Source organism: Ascaphus truei, chromosome 16 (genome assembly GCF_040206685.1).
Source record: "Ascaphus truei isolate aAscTru1 chromosome 16, aAscTru1.hap1, whole genome shotgun sequence".
Classification (NCBI taxonomy): domain Eukaryota; kingdom Metazoa; phylum Chordata; class Amphibia; order Anura; family Ascaphidae; genus Ascaphus; species Ascaphus truei.
This window is the reverse complement of record NC_134498.1, coordinates 727,194-748,829: the sequence shown is the minus strand read 5'-3', so window position 1 is coordinate 748,829 and position 21,636 is coordinate 727,194. Positions and strand designations below refer to the sequence as shown.

At 43.4% G+C, this 21,636-nt stretch overlaps 1 protein-coding gene across 13 annotated transcripts in view; it reads right to left on the bottom strand.

The window, feature by feature from the left end:
• ZNF185 (zinc finger protein 185 with LIM domain) overlaps window positions 1-21,636 on the bottom strand; it is a 396,414-nt gene that overhangs the window by 188,752 nt on the left and 186,026 nt on the right. For 12 of the 13 annotated variants that reach the window (XM_075572684.1, XM_075572683.1, XM_075572693.1 and 9 more), the window contains 3 exons: window positions 21,320-21,361; window positions 4,358-4,447; window positions 2,593-2,661 (listed from right to left, as the gene is read on the bottom strand). In XM_075572684.1, the coding sequence (XP_075428799.1) occupies window positions 2,593-2,661; window positions 4,358-4,447; window positions 21,320-21,361 (201 nt within the window). The remainder of the gene's footprint in view (window positions 1-2,592; window positions 2,662-4,357; window positions 4,448-21,319; window positions 21,362-21,636) is intronic. The other variant, XM_075572691.1, reaches the window with a different exon arrangement.

Here is a 21,636-nt window from a genome sequence, read left to right as displayed (position 1 = left end):
TGTTGTAAGCCCCTGAGCCACTGCACGGCAGACCACACCTCAAGGGTCCCTACACTAATATAAGTTCTTAATAACCTGTGCCTTGCCAGGAAGAATGATTTATAATAAATCTGCCAAAATTAGTTGCAATGTTCTAAGTATGATTGAAGCTTTTGTCAACCTGTACATTACAAAGCACTCTGTATTAGATTTGTCACAATCACACTGCAAGCAAGCAAGTTCCCCTGAGAGCGGGAGATGCTATGGAGTGAGCTTTTAACCATTCAAAAGTGGGAGGGGGAGAGCTTAAATTAGATAGGAGGTTGCTACCCTCCAATCAGCTAAGACCAGCTGAACAAGAATTGTAAAACATATAGAACACCCACAAGCTCACATTGAACCCCCAAAATAACCACAACATATATATACGCTTGTGGTTATTTTGGGGGTTCAATGTGAGCTTGTGGGTGTTCTATATGTTTTACAATTCTTGTTCAGCTGGTCTTAGCTGATTGGAGGGTGGCAACCTCCTACCTAATTTAAGCTCTCCCCCTCCCACTTTTGAATGGTTAAAAGCTCACTCCATAGCATCTCCCGCTCTCAGGGGAACTTGCTTGCTTGCAGTGTGATTGTGACAAATCTAATACAGAGTGCTTTTCCTGGTAATGTACAGGTTGACAAAAGTTTCAATCATACTTAGAACATTGCAACTAATTTTGACAGATTTATTATAAATCATTCTACCTGGCAATGCACAGGTTATTAAGAACTTATATTAGTGTAGGGACCCTTGAGGTGTGGTCTGCCGTGCAGTGGCTCAGGGGCTTACAACAATTTGGCCAAAATGTTAAATTAAAAGACCATTTTACTTAATAGATATCAATACATGTATATTTAGGCACTGTACCGTGTATAAAGTTTCGCTGGATGTGCATTGAGCTCTGTCTGTGTTTCATGTTTGTCTTTGGTTTTAAATGTATGTTGCCATGCTCAGTAGCACTCCTCTGTGACACTTATACGCTTATATATGTTGTGGTTATTTTGGGGGTTTAATGTAAGCTTGTGGGTGTTCTATATGTTTTACAATTCTTGTTCAGCTGGTCTTAGCTGATTGGAGGGTGGCAACCTCCTACCTAATTTAAGCTCTCCCCCTCCCACTTTTGAATGGTTAAAAGCTCACTCCATCGAATCTCCCGCTCTCAGGGGAACTTGCTTGCTTGCAGTGTGATTGTGACAAATCTAATACAGAGTGCTTTTCCTGGTAATGTACAGGTTGACAAAAGCTTCAATCATACTTAGAACTTTGCAACTAATTTTGACAGATTTATTATAAATCATTCTTCCTGGCAATGCACAGGTTATTAAGAACTTATATTAGTGTAGGGACCCTTGAGGTGTGGTCTGCTGTGCAGTGGCTCAGGGGATTACAAAAATTTGGCCAAAATGTTAAACTAAAAGATCATTTTACTTAATAGATATCAATACATGTATATTTAGGCACTGTACCGTGTATAAAATTTCGCTGGATGTGCATTGAGCTCTGTCTGTGTTTCATGTTTGTCTTTGGTTTTAAATGTATGTTGCCATGCTCAGTAGCACTCCTCTGTGACACTTATACACTTATATATATGTTGTGGTTATTTTGGGGGTTCAATGTGAGCTTATGGGTGTTCTATATGTTTTAAATAAAAGAGTAAACTGAAATTTAATTATTCTGCTTTCAAGTGAACTGGAAGACACTGGCAACATACAACAATTATCTATAAATTATTTATAATCAGATGTATTTTAATTACTTAATATTCTCACATCTGATCACACTTCATTATTAACTACAGGTAATTTTAGAATAGTATTTGTGGGACTTATTAGAATTACAGAAGCTGGAATTGTTGACAGAACTTTGTAACTCTGTCCTGATTGCTGCATTATAAGAATTGCTGCAACATTCTATTCTTTGTGTGCTTAGTAAAGTCAGTGTACAAACGGACCATTACTTCTATCGTTTTCAATTGTTCACTGGAAAATGGATTCAACATAATAAATGATGAAATAAACATCTTTCTTGGCAGCATGGACTGGGCCAGATTTCCCAATAGGCCCAGACCTAGAGCAGCAAAATTTGGTAGCAGCAAATTTCCAGTGTTGTGAGTGGGCCGGTGCTGCTGTTACAGAGGCCCCACTCTCTGCTCCACAACAAAAATAAAACAGATTGCCGGGGGAGAGCATGGGGCCTCTGTAAAGGTATGTTACCTTCTTGTGCAGCGTTGACCTCCTTCTGCAGCATCGTGGCGTCAAATGACATCCCATTGCCATAACAATGCGACGTCACATGGCATCATGTTATCATGGAAACGCGTTGCCATGTGAAATCGGGATGCTGCAAAAGGAGGAAGCTGGGGCGGTGGGAAAAAGTAAGTGCCTATGGGTGGTTAAAATTGATAATCTGGCTCGGAGCAGGGGGACTATAATTAACAATTAGCATTATACTACACTAGTCAGTTGATCATCGCCACTAATTTATGCCCCATTGTTTTTATTGTAAATTGTCTAAATTTACATTATGCGAACAGCACAGGATTTGAACAGACATTCTCTGATTGGTCTACAAACCTGGGTGGAGATGTTTGAGAAGATGAGAGTGATTGTTCTGCATTTGTTGCTTTCCAACTTTGTTCATACCTGTAAATTCCAGAAAGTAACAAATATAAATAATAAATGCAACACCAGATAAAACAAAGCAAGACACATTAGGGGCCAAGTATTAAAGTAACATGAGAGGCCATTTTAGGAGTTGGCCCACTTATGTACCTCCAAATACAGTATATTGACCTATGCTCCCCGTAGACAAATGATGCCTGTGAACATACCCGCCAGAGATACTTGGGGAAATATGTAAATAAAGCAATTGAATAATGTTTACATATTTGTATTTGCTTATTTCCCTGGTATCTCAAGTATCTTCCCAGGTATTTTCATCTCACCACATTTAGAATATATCTATTTGGAGCTACAGTATCAAATATAAATAGGCCCACCTTCTCTCATCTGTAGCAAAGGCCTAAATTCATATATCTCCGGGTAATAGTGCATCAAATCAGGTGAAAAGTGCATGAGATTTGAAATCATTAGATAAAACAAAGCAAGATACATTAAGGGCAATGTATTAAAGTAACATGAGAGGCCACTTTAGGAGTTGGCCCACTTATGTACCTCCAAATATATTAACCTATGCTCCATGTAGACAAATGATGCCTGTGAACATACCCACCAGAGATACTTGTGCTAAAATCACAATGGGGGAAACAATATCAAATTGGCTCATTACAAACTAAATTAGATTAATTCCATATTAAATAATCACCGTAAAGATTAATATGTTTATTTAAGTCAGACCTAACTGTGGCGCTACTATCAGTTAGAAACATGGTAAGTGGTCACCTTCCAGGCTGTATATTTTTCAAGAATGAGCAATGTGACAGGGTGAATGAACGTCACCAGCCATATACCTGGCAAACTTATGTTTAGGCTTGCAGTGCAGCAGTGACGAGGTTAAGTTTCAGTTGAGAAGGGCTGCTTAATTAGTCTGACCCCAGCTGCATAATCAAGGTGTTTTAAAACCCCAGGCTGTACACACATGCAGGCTAGCTGGTCAGGAGACAGGACTGAAATACTGAAGAGATTACTGCTATAAGGCCTGTTTTTCAAAGTACATGTGTGATAACTGTCTGTGTCCTGCATGCTGAAGAGAAGCTGTGTTGTTTTCTATGCTGAAGAGAAGCTATTTTGTTTTTGTCTACTGAAGAGAAGCTATTTTGTTTTTGTCTGCTGAAGAGAAGCTATTTTGTTTTTGTATGCTGAAGAGAAGCTATTTTGTTTTTGTGTGCTGTAATTTTTTAAGGCTCAATAAATAAGCCTTATCAAGAGAACCCACGTGTGTGGTTGCATGTACCCTGCAACAAGCAGTTATAAAAAAATTGGCAACAATTTATGAAATGTTAAAATTTTTGCCAATTTATTTTGTAAACTTCTCATTTGCACAATTTTTGCCAAAAATCGCAAGAAAAAAACAAGGTTACATAACCAATGTTACCTTCACATTAGACATGTGACCTTGCAAATCATTTTACTATATTTTAATATTTACATATGCATAATGCTAATGAGCTCTATTATTGTCTTTTTTCGCGTATCATTTCCTTATTGAAAATAATGTACATTCCTGTTTTTGATAAAACGTCACATTATTTGGGATTTAATTGAGTTTAATGAATCCATACCTTTAAGTCACATGGTGAGACTTAAGATGGTAAAAGGCAACCTGGTCTTCTCTTTGTACAGTAGTTACTAAAATGACGGTGGTATAAGAGAACATTACCTGTTCGCATCGTCATAGAGATAGGAGGAGAGCGATTTTGGAAGAGTTTGACTCCTTTTGTTTTCACCTTGTTCTTCTTGAACTTCAACCCTGTTATACATAAAAAAAATACTATATTTATATTTCTCGCTGCGTATTACATACTGAAAGTTGTTGTGAAATTGGAATTAACTGTATTTTGTGTTCATTCTATAAAAAACAAGGCGTTTTGTCTGTATAAACAATACTGTACAGGCAAAATACACAGGCGGCACACTTTATTCGAGTGCGGCTCATTCCGCAAGCCGGGAAATGTCCCGGCTTGCGAGCCGCACTCCCTCAGCGTGCCGCGCATCACCGATGCGCGGTCACGCATCATCGGGTGCCTGTGCCGCCTGTACGCGTGCCCAGGGCTCCCCGAGGGAGCCCTTGTGTCGCGTGGATGTACTGACGGCGGCGGGACGTTCCGGGGGACCCGGCGGACCCGGTAAGGAGAGGGGGAAGCCCCGATCGGCGGGCCTCTCCTCCGAGGCTTCGGCTCGCGCCCGGCACCCTCCGGCGCGCGCCAGGTTACTGCTGCGGCCGAGAACGGGCAAATGCTCGAATAAACTCGGCCGCAGCAGTAGGTTGATTGAGGGTTAAGGTTTGATATTAAAATTGCAGTACAACATAGCACTAGAGTATGGTCAATTCCCTTTTCCCTAGTAGCATACTCCATTAGGTATTGAAAGTTATATTGTGTTACTGATGCATTTTGTTACTGGGATAGGTCTAAACTCGCCGGATTCTGTTTTTGCAACTTGGTACTATGTGATTCATAGAATATACCCTGATCTGTGTGATCCGCTGCTTCAGGGTATATTGAATCACCCAGATGAAATCCCAATAGTGAGCAGTTTTAGAAAATCCTTTTACAAGAACATTTCTCCAAACTAGGTAAATGTAAATAACTTTCACAACAAAGTATATGTTATTTCAATTAAAAAAGGCATTTATTCTAATGTATGTATGTATGTATGTTTGTATGTACTGTATGTGTGTGGCTTTATTTATATAGCACCATTAATGTACATAGCGCTTCACAGCAGTAATACGTGTGACAATCATATAACTAACAAATAATACAAATAACATATAAAGGGGAGAAGTGCTTCAGACATAAAAGTAACATTTAGGAAAAGAAGTCCCTGCTCACAACGAAGAGCTTACAATATAATTTGTTGGTAGGAAGAACATACAGAGACAGTAGGAGGGCTTTCTGGTATGTGCGTCTGCAAGGGGCCAAGGTTTATGTATGAGGTGTAAAGTATCAGCAGAGCTACTCATATGCTTCCTTAAGCAGGTGTGTTTTAAGGTGGGTCTTAAAGGTGGATAGAGAGGGTGAAGATCGGCTATTGGGCGGAAGAGCATTCCAGAGGTGTGGGGTAGTCAGTGAGAAAGGTTTAAGGCAGAGAGAGGGCTTAAAATACAAAAGGGGTAGAGAGAAGAAATCCTTGAGCAGAACGCAAGAGTCGGGATGGTGCATAGCGAGAAATTAGGGCTGAGATGTAAGGAGCAGCAGAAGAGTGTAAAGCTTTAAAAGTGAGGAGGAGAATTGAGTGTGAGATGCAGGATTTGATAGGAAGCCAGGAGAGGGATTTCAGCAGAGGAGACGCTGGGATAGATTTAGGAAAGAGTACAGTGATTCTGGCCGCAGTGTTTAGGATAGATTGTAGGGGAGACAAGTGAGAGGCAGGAAGACCAGACAGCAGGAGGTTGCAGTAATTGAGATGGGAGAGAATGTGGTTCTGTGTCTGAGCAGTTGAGCAAATCTTAGTAATATTGTGGAGGAAAAAACGACAGGTTTTAGCAACCTTTTGAATGTGAGAGTAGAATGTGAGAGAGGAGTTGAGTGTGACCCCTAGGCAGCGTGCTTGAGCTACAGGGTGTATGATAGTACTTCCAACAGTATTGTGGATGGAGGTAGTAGGGCCAGGTTTTGGGAGGAAATATGAGGAGCTCCATTTTTTACATGTTAAGTTTATGTCGGCGGAGGGCCATCAAGGATGATATAGTGGAGAGACATTCAGAAACTTTGGTCTGTACAACAAGTGTAAGGTCAGGGGTTGAAAAGTAAATCTGTGTGTTATTAGCATAGAGGTGGTGATTAGGTCTCCTCGAGAGAGTGTGTAAAGTAAAAAGAGAAGAGGTCCCCCACAGAAAGATCAACAGAGGAGGAGTGATAAAAAAAGAGACACTGAAAGTATGATTGGAGTGGTAAGAGGAGATCCAGGATAGAGCTTTGTTATGATTTCCAAGAGTATGGAGAATGTGAAGTAGAAGAGGGTGGTCCGCAGTATCAAATGCTGCAGAGAGGTCGAGTGATATACACTGGTGACACACTTTATTCGAGCTCGGCTAGTCCCACGAATTCGGGTATACCTGGGTGTATTGAGGTTTGTGACTGTTTTCTGCCCGAGTGCATTGAGGTATTTTCGAGGCAGGGAATGAAGCATTTTATTCCCGCTGGCTGCAATACTGCACAGTATATATATATACTGCATTACAATTCATGAATTTATGCCATCTGGTAGACACGCGAAGCATTGCAGCCTATTAAATCCTAATCATTATCATTTAACAGATCAGCCGCCCGTCAGCCAGGCATGAACCCAGGCTGGGAAGGCAAACGCAACGGGGCTTGTCAGAGGTGAGGAGCGGCGCATTCCAGGTATCTGCCAGGTACATACTGGGTATTTGCTCGAATAAAGTGTGTCGGTGCAGTAAGCAGAGTGTAATGACCATTGTCTTTGGCAGTATGGAGGTCATTAGTTATTTTAGTGAGGGCTGTTTCAGTGGTGTGAGCAGTGTGGAAGCCAGATTATGGAACTAATAAACAAGTGGGGGTGGGGTACTATTTGCAAAATCCTATCTGGGTTTTCACTTTCCTGTCTGGGATTTTGCTCTTGGCCGTCCTCTGTAGCTGGATTGTCCATTTTTGTTCCTGGTAACTTCCTTTAATAGTTGATAAACACACAAAACCCCAGAAAGCTCAAGAAACTCCCAAACCTACCACTATATATATATATATATATATATATATATATATATACAGTATATAGCAGAAAATAGCCGTGTTAGTCCAGTTGCAATAGTGCATAATAAATGAGTTCGTCAGTATTAGGTGATACCTCTTTTATTGGACTAAGAATTTATGTCATAGGACAAGATTTCGAGAGTTCTCCACTCTTCCTCAGGTCAGTATTGCTGACCTGAGATATATATATATCCGAAAGGAGTGCAACTGAACGTGGCCAAATGTATAAAAACGAAAGACAAAAATGCCAATGTACATCCAATATGACAGCAATATTCAGTGAAATACCTATATATTCTCTGGAAAAGGGTCATTTAGTTAAACCCTTTGGCCAAAGCGTTAAAAGCCACATCAAAGCATGGCCATTAGCAGGTTCTACTGTAACACTACCTGATTAAAATTTTCATGTACCTCCAATTTGGAGGGAGAATGATCACATTGGATCTGTCCAAACACAGTAGCCTGAAAAAAGACCTGCCTTTAAAAGGACAGCTCTGTTAGCAGGAAGTTGCCGAGCAAAGTTCCAGTTTCATGCTGTGTTCATGCAATGCATTATGCTTTTTGTCTCGAACGTTACCAGACCCGGCTCACGTACCTCGCTACCCTTGTCTTCAGGACACCCGACCATTGCAAGTATCTCGACTACCCTTGTCTTCACGCCTGCCTGACCATTTTAAGTATCTCGACTACACTTGTCTTCAGCCCGCCCCCTACCATTGCAAGTATCTCGACTACCCTTTGATTTCCACCTGCCTCGACCTCTGCATCCACACCGACTATGCAACTCTACTACCACCCATCACCTTCTGCCTACTGCTCACTACTCTATCAGGACTCTGTCCCTCGGCTCAGGTCGGATCTTTCACCTTCACACCTCAGCCCTGTGGGTTCGTTTCCTGCTTGAGATGAGCATTGTTACAGGGAATAAGTGAATCTCTCTCTCTCTTTCTCTCTCTGAAGAAGAAGAAGAAGAGATCACTGTATCTCGAAAGCTTGCACAAATAAAAGCATTTCGTTAGCCATAGAACGTTATCGACTATTTGTTTTTGATTATTTATATATATATAAATAATAAAATACAAATAGTCTTCAACAAGGAAATATACCTACAACTAATGGGGACTGCAATGGGTACCAAGATGGCACCAGAATATGCCAATCTTTTCATGGCAAATCTAGAACAAAGATTCCTAACAACATGCCCCCACAAACCCTACAAATATTACAGATACATTGATGACCTGTTTATAATATGGACAGAGGGTGAAGGAAACCTAAAACAATTCCACAAGTCCCTGAACTCATTCCATCGATCAATTAAACTCAAAAGGGATTTTTCGGCAAACTAGTAAACTTTCTAGCTACAACAGTAACACTGAAAAATGGCAAACTACACACATCTGTATACAAGAAACCCCCAGACAGATGCAGTTACCGCCACAACTCCAACTTCCATCCCACTCATACAAAACGAGGTATCATACACAGCCAGGCTATAAGCTCTGACACTGAAGACAGAAACAGACATCTCACAACCCAGAATCATTCAGACAGAAGGGATACAAGCCAAAGACTATTGTTAGAACTATTACATCTGCACTAAAAGCCCCACGAGAACACCTGCTACAATACAGACAGAAAGAACCTACCACACGCATACCACTAGTGACCAGATACAACCCTACCCTAGAGAGAATACGAAAAATAATCAAAGATCTGCAACCCATGCTGGAAGAGGATGTGACATTAAAAGAAATCTTCCCCAAACCTCCCATTCTGGCATTCCGGCAACCCCAAAAATCTCAAACAGAAATTAGTCAACAGAAAACTTCATAACGAACATAAAGACACTGATAATGGCACAAAACCGTGCAACAACACATGTTGCAAACTCTACAAACATATTTGCCAAGATCCCACAGCCAGTCACAACCATGGAACACTCAATGTTAAAGGATCATACTGCTGCACATCCAGGAATGTGGTTTATATTTATATGATTCATGTAACAAATGTGACCAAGAACGCTACATTGGGGATAACAGCTCAAAACTTCAAATGTAGAATGAATTTGCACAGACACTCTATACTACACCACGAAGACGGAAGATACTGCTCACCAGTGGTAAATCATTTCACTACCAGATACTTCCATAAATGATTTAAAAATCTAAATCCTCAATGGAATGTATAAACGTATCCAAGAACGGAAAACATTTGAACTCAGAATGATAAGACTCTTTGACACCAAAACAAGAGGACTAGGGGCCTTATTCAGTAAAGGTTGATAAAAATTATCTTCATGGCATTTAAATCACCGTTTTTTTGAGCGTTGCTATCACGATATTCAGCAAGCCTTCATTACCGTTCATAGCAAAATTCCCAAAACGAGCGATTTGCTGCCAGCGATAGCATCGACCCTCTGAAAAGACCTGACCCGGCGATACATTTCTGCTGCAGGGAGAGTAGCTCTGAGAGAGCCGGCTCTGCCAGCTAAAATCTCGCCCGCAAATTATGTTTTTTAATATATATTTCTTTCATAGTGTAGATGTACAGGGGGTCTTCGGAGCTGAACCGCTTTGGTTTTATGTCCGGAGACCCCCTGCTTCCCGAGATACAGGCCTCTTTATGGGGTGCCAGTATCTCCTATGCTTTGAAATGTCACGGTCACGTGACGCGGAACATTTAAATGCAGAAGGATACCGGCACCCCATAATGGGGCCTGTATCTTGGGAAGCATGGGATCCCCGGACATAAAACCAACGCTGTTCAGCTTCGGAGAACCCCTGCACATCTACACTATGAAAGAAATGTATATTAAAAAATATTTAATAAACATCAATACACACCCCCTGTGTCCCCCCATAATGTAAAACCATTATTTATTCTTTAACAGGCAGGAAAATCACCCTTACCGGAGGAGGGAGGGCGAATCAGCAGGCACCACTGTGCAGGAAAAAATTGCAGATGGCTGGACTGGGCTAAAAATTCTTTATTAGGACATGGATTAAAAAACCAAGAGGAGGGGGACAATCCCCTGCGCCTCTAACGTGTTTCACCCAAGCATGGGCTTTGAAAAAGCCCATGCTTGGGTGAAACGCGTTAGAGGCGCAGGGGATTGTCCCCCTCCTCTTGGTTTTTTAATCCATGTCCTAATAAAGAATTTTTAGCCCAGTCCAGCCATCTGCAATTTTTTCCTGCACAGTGGTGCCTGCTGATTCGCCCTCCCTCCTCCGGTAAGGGTGATTTTCCTGCCTGCATCTACCCACAGCAACGAGCACACTGATCAGGTAGCAGTCATGGACTGATGTGAGTACATCTCATTTATATTTGTGGGAGCTGCCCCAGGTCCAATTGATCACACGTTGCTAGATTCATTAAAGGGTCTAGGAGGGTCCCAGGACCTTTCCCTGACATCCCTTATTTTCCTAGCCAGATCTTGTTCCAACTAGGGGTTAATGCTAAAAGCCCCACACAGAATATCATCATTGATCCGGATGCAGGATTTATTTTCACAAGTGGGTCATATGCTTTGCAGCACTAGTAATTGAGGGTCTACCTCAATATCCAATTTATTCTTTAACATACTGGATTCATACCCCAGACCTATGGTAGTCCCCGTGGTCCCAACGGGTGTGCGCAGGCCACACAGTGCACCAGAGGGGGTGCCCACAGGGTCTGGAGGTCTACGAGTGTTTCCTATCAGGCGCCGTGGTCCTCCAGGTGATCTCGGCGGGTCCCAAATGGGGTCTCCACGGGTTGGCTGAAGGTGTCTGGGGGGCCCCGGGTCAGCCACACAGGTGTCTGAGGGTCCTTCGGTGGATCCCAAAGGGATCTGGGGGCCCTCGGTGGTCCCTATGGGTCTGCAGCCCTGTTCTTCCCTGCAGGTGTCCCCTGTGGGTCTGCAGCCTTGTACCCATGGGCATCCGGGGAGTCCTCAGGTGGTTTCCAGAGGTCCCCGCAGACCTAAGGTACCAACCCTGTATGTTAACAAATAAACAAGGCCTACATTTCAATCCCCCCTCCGCCCAAACACACACAGTAATGGGCAAAATAACTATAATCCAGATATGGATAATAGATTATTTGCCCATTATTAAACACAACATTAGCATGCATCAATAAAGTGGTGACCCACGGAGATCACCTGGAGGACCACGGAGCCTGACGGGAACCACCCGTAGGCCTCCAGACCCTGTGGGCACCCCCTCTGGTGCACTGTGGGGCCTGCGGATACCGTCGGGACCACCTGGGACTACCGTAGGTCTTGGGCATGAATCCTGTATGTTAAAAAATAAATACTGGTTTTACATTATGGGGGGACACGTGGGGAGGGGCGTGTATTGATGTTTATTAAATATTGCTATGTTTATTGTGGCCTAGGAGGTGGGTTTTGGGCTGTTGTGTGTGTATTGTTTTTATTGTGTACAGTGGGGGAGGGTGAAGGGGGTATTAGCCCTAAGGATGGGTGTCTAGACCTTGCGGGTGGGTAGCGGTTGGGTTAACCCCTTCATTACAGAAGTTGCTGTTGTGATGGATTGGATAAAATGCCTATTTCTTCATCTGTAATACTTTGCTATGATTCCTTACTCAAAATGGCTACCGCAGCTACCCCTCCCTTCAAGTAAGGAAGATGGCACCGAGGAATTCCCTCAAATGCTGATGTGTCCAAAAAACCTGCAATAACAGGACCATAAACTGCAACAACAAGACCATACAAGGAAAAGACCCAACAAGAACCAATGAGATACTGACATGTGTATTTACACACAACCTTTAGACCTGAGAGAGCTCCTTTTGCATACAATCCCCCAATGCAGCCTCTATATATGAACGTGGTCTGTAGGAATAAAGTCAGACATTATCATCCTGAACTCCTGTGTGTCAGCGTGATATTTTCTCAGTGCATGCACTATATATATATATAGATATATAGGGAAAATAATCTGGACGAGGACAGATACTCTGAAGACGTTTTTGGTCTGATCCAAATTATCCAATTCAGCTGGCGCTCTAACGTGGGGCCCTGGGTTGTGAACCAACAGACAGCCATGCACAGAGGGACCGGGGTGGACCAAGTGCGGACGCGGCAGGAGACTGATCACCTCTGGAGTACGGTAAGATAACATTTATTATCTACCGATACGCACTGTCTCCGCTGTTGGTCTATTTCTGTGTCACATACGGCTCTCCGAAGGTCACCTAAAGACAGGTAGATATCTTGCCCAGAGCCCGTTTTAAACTCAAACCTGTTACCTAGACTATCTGTCACTCGGTATATGTTTATATGTTACTGCACCGACACACTTTATTCGAGCAAATACCCGGTATGTACCTGGCAGATACCTGGAATGCGCCGCTCCTCACCTCTGACAAGCCCCGTTGCATTTGCCTTCCCAGCCTGGGTTCATGCCTGGCTGATGGGCGGCTGATCTGTTAAATGATAATGATTAGGATTTAATAGGCTGCAATGCTTCGCGTGTCTACCAGATGGCATAAATTCATGAATTGTAATGCAGTATATATATATATACTGTGCAGTATTGCAGCCAGCGGGAATAAAATGCTTCAATCCCTGCTTGGAAAATAACTCAATGCACTCGGGCAGAAAACAGTCACAAACCTCAATACACCCAGGTATACCCGAATTCGTGGGACTAGCCAAGCTCGAATAAAGTGTGTCGCCAGTGTATATGTGTTAGTCAGTGCCGCAAGGCGGAGCCCGGAGTGGAGTGGGATTTTTGCCGGCTGACTAGGAGTCTTGTCATTGTACGTTGTAAACTTGGTGGAAGGAGGGGTAAAGGGGGAGTAAGGTATAGTCGGTTCAGAGAGGAAACACGGGAATCCCGGTAGTGACTGTGCGGTTTGGCGCGTTGCAAGGGAAGGAGTGTTGCGCGTTACGCTTGGTAACAGCGCGGAATCCTGCCGATTGATCCCTGAACAACCTTTCCCTCTCTCGTAATCAAGTTGTATGTTATGTCCAAAATGTGTTTGTGTATTAGTGTTGAGAATTCATGAGGACGAGTGGGGATTGTTGAGAGTAGAAGAGATAGCCCATAGGTGCTTGGGCGATAACCCCTAGATGTTAAACTGCCCGAACTCCTGTTTTTTCCGCGTTAACGTACGCTTTGCAGTAAGAAAGAAAGAAAGTGAATAGGAAAGATATAGGCAAGTGAATTTGCTGATAGATAATCAAGGCATATGATTGTGTTGTGAAAGTAAGTATTGAGGGTTATTTTTATGAAAGGTTTATATGCAGAAATTGGGATACAAATAGATACTGTGTATATTATTTGGAAGGGAAATAAAGTGTTATAAGTGAAGGGAAAGAAGAAAAAGAGGAAAAAAAAAAAGGCAGGATATTTTTTGCAAGTAATTGCAGTGTAGCTTGAAAAAAAAAAAAAGTGCAGCTTTAACATTTCAGCACAGGCAAGTAAGACAGAGAAAGGAGTCTTAGCCTGCCACCTAGTGGCGGAAAGAGAGAGAACAGAACGGAACGGAATGGGAGCAGCCCGGTAACTGATAAAGATTTATTTTTGAAAGGTTTGTTCGTACTGGCCACACGAATGGGTCTTTTAAAACCAGAAAATATTATTTTTCCTTCTGTTCTAATAGCAACTAGAAAGAGGGGTCTTTTTCTGTGGGAGGGAGAAGTTCAGGGAGCGCCGTCTTGTGTGTTTTTTGAATCCCACAGGGAAACATACCTTACGTTAGTATGAGTCAAAATAATTCTGTTGAGGGACAGAAGGGTCCCGCTGCATTTATTTTATCATTGCCAGGACAGAAGTTAATATAATAGCAAATGAAAAACAAAGCAAGTAGGCTGTTTAAAGTATGTAGTATTACTGCAGCAAAAGGCAGGTTACAGCCAGAAGAGTGGCGAAAAATATTGAAAGAAAAGAGAAGAATTTTGAATGATAACAACCTGCTGAAGATAGCAGAAGCCTGGTTTAATGTTACCAAGGCTGTCCAGAGAAAAATGGACCGAGCAGGAGATAGAAAAGGGAGGGAAGATTGTTTTAATTGTGGTGTGACTGATTTATCTATACTCACTCCTTTGTTACCTTCGCTCCCAGCTCCAGCAGCACCCCCACCTATACAACCCACTACCCCACCCACAGATGACAAACCAACCTTGACTGTTCATGCAGCAGAACTATATCCTGTGATGCAGGTGGACGGTTCCTATTACACCCCGACTGCGCCCCTAATGCCCCTGATGCCAGCCCTTTCACCCCAAACAATCACTGCCCCAGCGGTAGGGATTCAAGTCTACCCTGACACAACAATAGCACACAGAAACAGCAGCAGTGTCCACTATAGTACGCCTGGTAGTTTTGACTCAGATAGTGAGTCACAAGCCGTTGCACAGGAGGCAAACATGACCTGGAATACTAACCCCAGACACCCCCCAGTACCCGACCGCTGCCCAAGGTTATATAGGCAGACGCCCAAGCAGGTAGAAGGCGCCCCAATAATAGAAGGTCACCTCACCCCCTTCCTGGTAGACACAGGTGCAGCCAGGAGCGTAATTAGAGCTGCAGACATACCTGACCCTTCCTATTTGTCTGATATTGATGTTTTATGTGTGGGGGTAGATGGCACACCACGCTCTAGCCCATTAACACGACCCCTGCAGATAGGTCCCTACCCTGAACTATTTGCACGATTTGTAGTTTCCTCTACTTGCCCGCTTAATCTGCTTGGCGCTGATGTTTTGTCCAGGTTACAGGCCTCCATAATATTCTCCGAGGACGACACCATTGATGTAACCTCCCCGCTCTGGGAGTCAGATGTCTCTGCCCTTTGTTCCCTTCCAATACTTTTGGCATTAGCGGACAAACCCTCAGCTGCCAGTATACCGCCCGCTGTCATGGATAGGATCCCGTCCAAATTATGGTCCACAGGCCCTGAGGATATCGGGCACCTAACGGTACCGCCCATTGTTGTACAGCTCAAACAAGGGGCCCGCTTCCCCGTAAACTGCAATACCCCTCTTTTCCCTGTGAAGAAACGCACCGCGAAGGGTGAACCTGATAAGTATAGAATGGTTCAAGATTTTCAAGCAGTAAATGATGCAACCATTGTACGATGTCTTAATAACAAATCCCTTTCAGATGACTCCAGAGGCTTCCAAGAATTTCACTGTTCTCAAACAAGTAATATTCTCTGCCCCTGCCTTGTGCCTCCCAGACTATGATTTACCCTTCAAGCTTTTCATATCAGAACGAAATGGACATGCAACTGGAGTGTTAACACAGCCACACGCTGGCCGATGTCGACCTATTGGTTATTACTCCAGCCGTCTCAATGCTGTGGCTCGTGGTGGACCATCCTGTCTTCGTGCTGTCTTTGCTGCTCAAGCACTGCTGGATAGAACTTCGGACATTGTTCTAGGGCATGACCTCATTCTCCTGGCACCACATGACATTGCTGCTATTCTTAATCAGACACAGCCAAAACATCTGTCCGCTGCCAGACACCTCAGGTTGCAATGCTCGCTTCTCATTCCAGACAATGTCACCCTTCTCCGGTGCCAAGTGCTTAACCCCTCCACTCTTCTTCCATTTCCCGAGGGGGGAGATGTGCAGGGACACGAACAAGAACAAAACACAGCTTGAGTCGACCTACCCCATGATTGCTTCGAACTCATGAAGCTAGAAACTGCTCATCTGCCCACGGTGAGTGAAACACCGATACAGAACCCAGATCTAATTCTGTTTGTGGATGGTTCTCGATATGCTGACCAACAAGGCACCTACCATACGGGTTATGCTGTCACCACAGACTCTGTGGTCCTACTGGCAATCACACTACTGTCAACAGCATCCGCACAAGAGGCTGAACTACAAGCTCTCACTGCAGCGTGTAAACTGGCAGAAGGACAAACGGCGAATATCTACACTGACTCTAGATATGCCTTTGGAGTAGCACACGATTTTGGCGTCATTTGGCAAACCAGGGGATTTCTGACAGCAGCAGGAACACCAGTGAAACACAGCTCAGCCATACAAGCTCTGATGGACGCCCTACTCCTTCCAAGCCATGTGGCCATCCTAAAGGTAAAAGCCCATGGGAAACTGAACACAGAAGAAGCCAGAGGAAACCATCTGGCGGATGTTGCGGCAAAACAAGCTGCCAGCGGGATACGAGAAGTGGAAGATCGAGTGGACACGACAAGGATGGTTCCATTAATGCAGAACCTCCCAGTAAATCGAGAATATCTGAAGAAGTTGCAAGAATCTGCAACAAAGGAAGAAAAGGAAAGCTGGAAGAAAAGAGGTGCATCTCCCCAAGAAGGAATTTATGAGTACAAAAAGAAACTTTGTCTGCCACGGGCACTGTATCCTGCTGTGGTACAATGGGCACATGGAGCAGCACATCTCTCGAAGACTCTTATGAATGTATTGATCGACAAATACTATGTGGCGCCTGGAATTACCCCAATGACTAGTAATTTCTGCAAATCATGTACAATTTGTGCAAAGTGTAACCCAGGACGTGTGGAAAAACCACCGCAGAAACACCTTGCAAGGCCCTTATACCCTTTCCAGCCGTTTTGAATATGCGTTAGTAATTGTAGATATGTTTTCAGGATGGCCAGAAGCTTATCCTGTCACCAATCTCACTGCGAAAACAACAGCAAAAAAACTCCTGACAGAGGTGGTTTGTAGATATGGGGTACCTGAAGTAATAGAAAGCGACCAAGGCCCCGCTTTCACTGCTACGTTAGCTAAAGAAATTTGGTCCGCGCTAGGGACCACCCTTGCTTTCCACACCCCATACCATCCCTAGAGTAGTGGAAAGGTAGAAAGAATGAATGGCACACTGAAAACTAGAATGTTGAAAATGGCCCAGGAAACAAATATGCCCTGGCCAGATAGTCTACCCATTGCTTTGTTCAGTGTTCGATACACCCCACGAGGGGAACATGCTCTATCCCCATTTGAGATACTGTTTGGTACTGCCCCCAAACTTGGTTGTTACTACCCACAGCAGTTACAGATGCAGTCTGATGTTTTGACCAAATATGTAACTGCCTTAGCGCAAGGACTAACCAATATGCATGGTCGAGTGTTTTCTTCTATTCCAGATCCAGATCTAGATACCGGGACTCATAAACTCGTGCCCGGAGACTGGGTGTTAGTGAAGAAATTTGTAAGGAAACATTCCCTAGAGCCCAGATATGATGGTCCTTTCCAAGTTCTGGTGACCACAGCGACATCAGTCAAGCTAGCTGGCAAGAACACCTGGATACACGCCTCTCATTGCAAGAAGGTTCCAGCTCCCAACGAGGACACCTCAGAAGGAAAATGATGCTATATATCCTTATCTTGTTGGGTCTAGGGGGGGTACAAGAGATTGCTATCACCCAACATGAAGGGGTAGTCACGTTTTGGTATAATTCATCCAATACTCATGTAGCTACCTTCTCCTTTGATTATTGTAATATTGTCAGCTGCCCCTCAACACATTGGCAATATAATCGATACAGCAATGTCGGTTTCAGGTCTACTTATATATGTGTAACGGATTCCTACTGGGGAAAGGAATGTGATTACTGGGGAGCAGTAGGATGGAACACGGGAACAGATTGGGGATACCGACCACAAAATAGTCTAGCAAGGAAAGACAGGATGGCAAAAGATTCTTGCCCAAATAGGTATCGCAATAGTTATTATTTTTGTTTTGTTTGTGATTATTGTCTGCTGTGTTCTCCCATGTTTTAAAAAGTTTATGACTAAAGCTGTTGACAATAGCACTCCTACCTTTTTCTGCAGTCAGATAATAATACTCCACTCTTGGAAGATGGTCCATTTACTCTGTTACAGTCCCTCCCAGTTAAGTACAATAGTATAAATCCATAGGGACAGCATCTGACTTCCTTATGTGCAAAGTCTGTGGCAAGGGGGGTCATGGACAAGCCATGACTCGTCTAACGTACAGCACAAAAGAGTTCCCAGGCACATCTGGACAGATGAGTTAGTATACATCTAGGGACAGACTCAGAAATAGACATTTCTAGGGGGGACTGTGATGGATTGGATAAAATGCCTATTTTTTCATCTGTAATACTTTGCTATGATTCCTTACTCAAAATGGCTACCGCAGCTACCCCTCCCTTCAAGTAAGGAAGATGGCACAGAGGAATTCCCCTCAAATGCTGATGTGTCCAAAAAACCTGCAATAACAGGACCATAAACTGCAACAACAAGACCATACAAGGAAAAGACCCAACAAGAACCAATGAGATACTGACATGTGTATTTACACACAACCTTTAGACCTGAGAGAGCTCCTTTTGCATACAATCCCCCAATGCAGCCTCTATACAGTATATGAACGTGGTCTGTAGGAATAAAGTCAGACATTATCATCCTGAACTCCTGTGTGTCAGCGTGATATTTTCTCAGTGCATGCACTATATATATATATATATATATATATATATATATATATATATATATATATATATAGGGAAAATAATCTGGACGAGGACAGATACTCTGAAGACGTTTTTGGTCTGATCCAAATTATCCAATTCACTGTAAATGCATTTTTCCTGCATCGGATGCATGCCAGGGGTCTCCGGTGCTGGTATTAATGGGTATCAGCTCCGGAGACCCCCACTCATTGACGCGTCTCCCCACTAATCTGCCACAATTTTGTGGCATATTGAATTGGGGATAAGATCGTCTTTTTAGGGCAGCGATTGACGGCGATAGGCGAATTGCGGCTTCTAGAATCGTGCGAGTTTATGATCATTCCAAAAATTGTCGATAAGTGGCCTATCGCCGCTCAATCGGCGATTTGATTTTGGTCGTAAGATTTTTCGGCGATACAGGCCGTTATTGCCCACTTATCGAGGCTTACTGAATATGAGTTGCCGTTTTGGCCGATAAGTGGTCGATAAGTGCCTTATCGACGCTTACTGAATAGGCCCCTTAATGTCTTAATGAGGTTTCTCACACACTATCACAATTGTTTGTAATTATCATGCCTGCCTCTCTGCCAATGTTCTTATCCACATCTCCCAACCCCCCCCCCCCACAGCATCCCTTCCCCCCCCATGCTGTTCTTTGTCACTGTTTTATTACCCTTCCATGTCTTCAAACACTACTTTCTCACCCTATCTTATCTACAGTACATCTCTGTTTTTTTTTTCTGCTCTTCTAACCCTATTTTTGCCATAGATTCCTTTGTTAATCAGTATTACCGACCTGAGGAAGAGAGGAGAACTCTCGAAAGCTTGTCTAATGACATAAAGTGTTAGTCCAAATAAAAAAGGTATCACCTAATACTGAAACACACACACACACACACACACACACACACACACACACACACACACACACACACACACACACACACACACACACACACACACACACACACACACACACACACACACAGGGGTCAACAAATGCACTCGGTCGCGAGTCAAACATATGACCAGATTGATTATTAATGTTTATGTTTATTTATGACCTTGATGTTGGCATAGAGAGCAAAGTCTCCATCTTTGCAGATGACACTAAATTGTGTAAGGTAATAGAATCAGAGCAGGATGTATTTTCTCTCCAGGAGGAGGAGAGTGAGAGGATTGGACCTTGGTCCCGCCCCCGTGACGCTTCCCGTGAAGCATTGGGTGATGCAGTACTCCTGCTGGCACCGGACCTAGACTCCGCCCCGCCCCGCACCACCTCCCGTTGTGCAATGGAGGACACTCCTCTCTCCAATACACAGCAGCGTCACATAACCAGAAACACTCGAGGAGTTAATGCTAACTCCCTTCATTACTTCACAGCTGGGATACACTCCAACCCTGCCTATCAGTACAAAGTCTATGTGTGAGGACTCACTGTCTGCAGCCATACCATTGGCTCCCTGTGCTTTATATGCACAGCCAGCCCCTAGGCAAATTGGCTGAACATTAACTTGTGTTTATGTACTTGTGCTTGCCTCAAGCATCCTGCTTCCCTGCCGTTGCTCTGTGCATTCTGCTTGATATCTTGTACCTTTGACCTAAGCTTTAACTCCGATCTCCACCTTCTCTGATCCCTGGACTCCATTCCTAGACCACGGCGAGTATTACGACTATCCTGACCTCTCCTACCCTGACCCAGCTACACAAATACGACTCTGTAATCCGGACGTGCGGTCCTGTCCTGTTTGTAGTGAGCACTCATAAATGTAAGGTTATGCATTTGGGAAGCAAGAATAAACAGGCGACTTACAAATTAAATGGGGATAAATTGGGGGAATCCTTGATGGAGAAGGATTTAGGAGTGCTAGTAGACAGCAGGCTTGCAATAGTGCCCAAAGTCATGCAGTAGCTGCAAAGGCAAACAAGATCTTATCTTGCATTAAACGGGCAATGGATGGAAGGGACGTAAACATAATTATGCCCCTTTACAAAGCATTAGTAAGACCACACCTTGAATATGGAGTACAATTTTGGGCACCACTCCTTAGAAAATACATTATGTAACTAGAGAGAGTGCACAGAAGAACCAGCAAATTAATAAAGGGGATGGGCAATCTGACTTATGAGGAGAGGCTAGCTAAATTAGATTTATTTACATTAGAAAAGAGGCGTCAAAGAGGGTATATTATAACTGTATACACATATATTCGGGGACAGTACAAGGAGCTTTCAAAAGAACTATTTATCCCAAGGACGGTACAAATGACTCGGGTTCATCCCTTAAGGTTGGAGGAAAGGAGATTTCACCAGCAACAAAGGAAAGGGTTCTTTACAGTAAGGAAATTAGCAGTATTATAAACCTCTAAGCACATTTGGGATTTTGTAAATATATATTTGGTGTCCTAACACCTTTTATTTTTTGGCTTTTTCAATATTTTTATTGTTGGACCATGCTATGGTTTTTTTTTCAGTAACTCACCGTTTTGCCAGAAAAGGTGGAGGAGTCTCCTGTGCTCCAGTGCTGCAAAGGTTTAAGAGAACGATGAGTAGACAAAAGGTTTGGATCAAAATGTCACATTAGTATTATTTTACATTGTATCCTTTCCAATCAAGAGTTAAAGAAATGTGCAAGCTCTGCTTTGAAATAGAGAATCAACCAGTATAAGTCAATCAGTCCTTGTGACGGTGAGGGGTTAACCAGGCTCAACAATAAAGGTTAAGCCCATCTGTTTACCTCTGATCCATGTATTGGGGTTCGGGATTGTCAGCTCCTGAGCCCAGTGATTGCCATTGCAT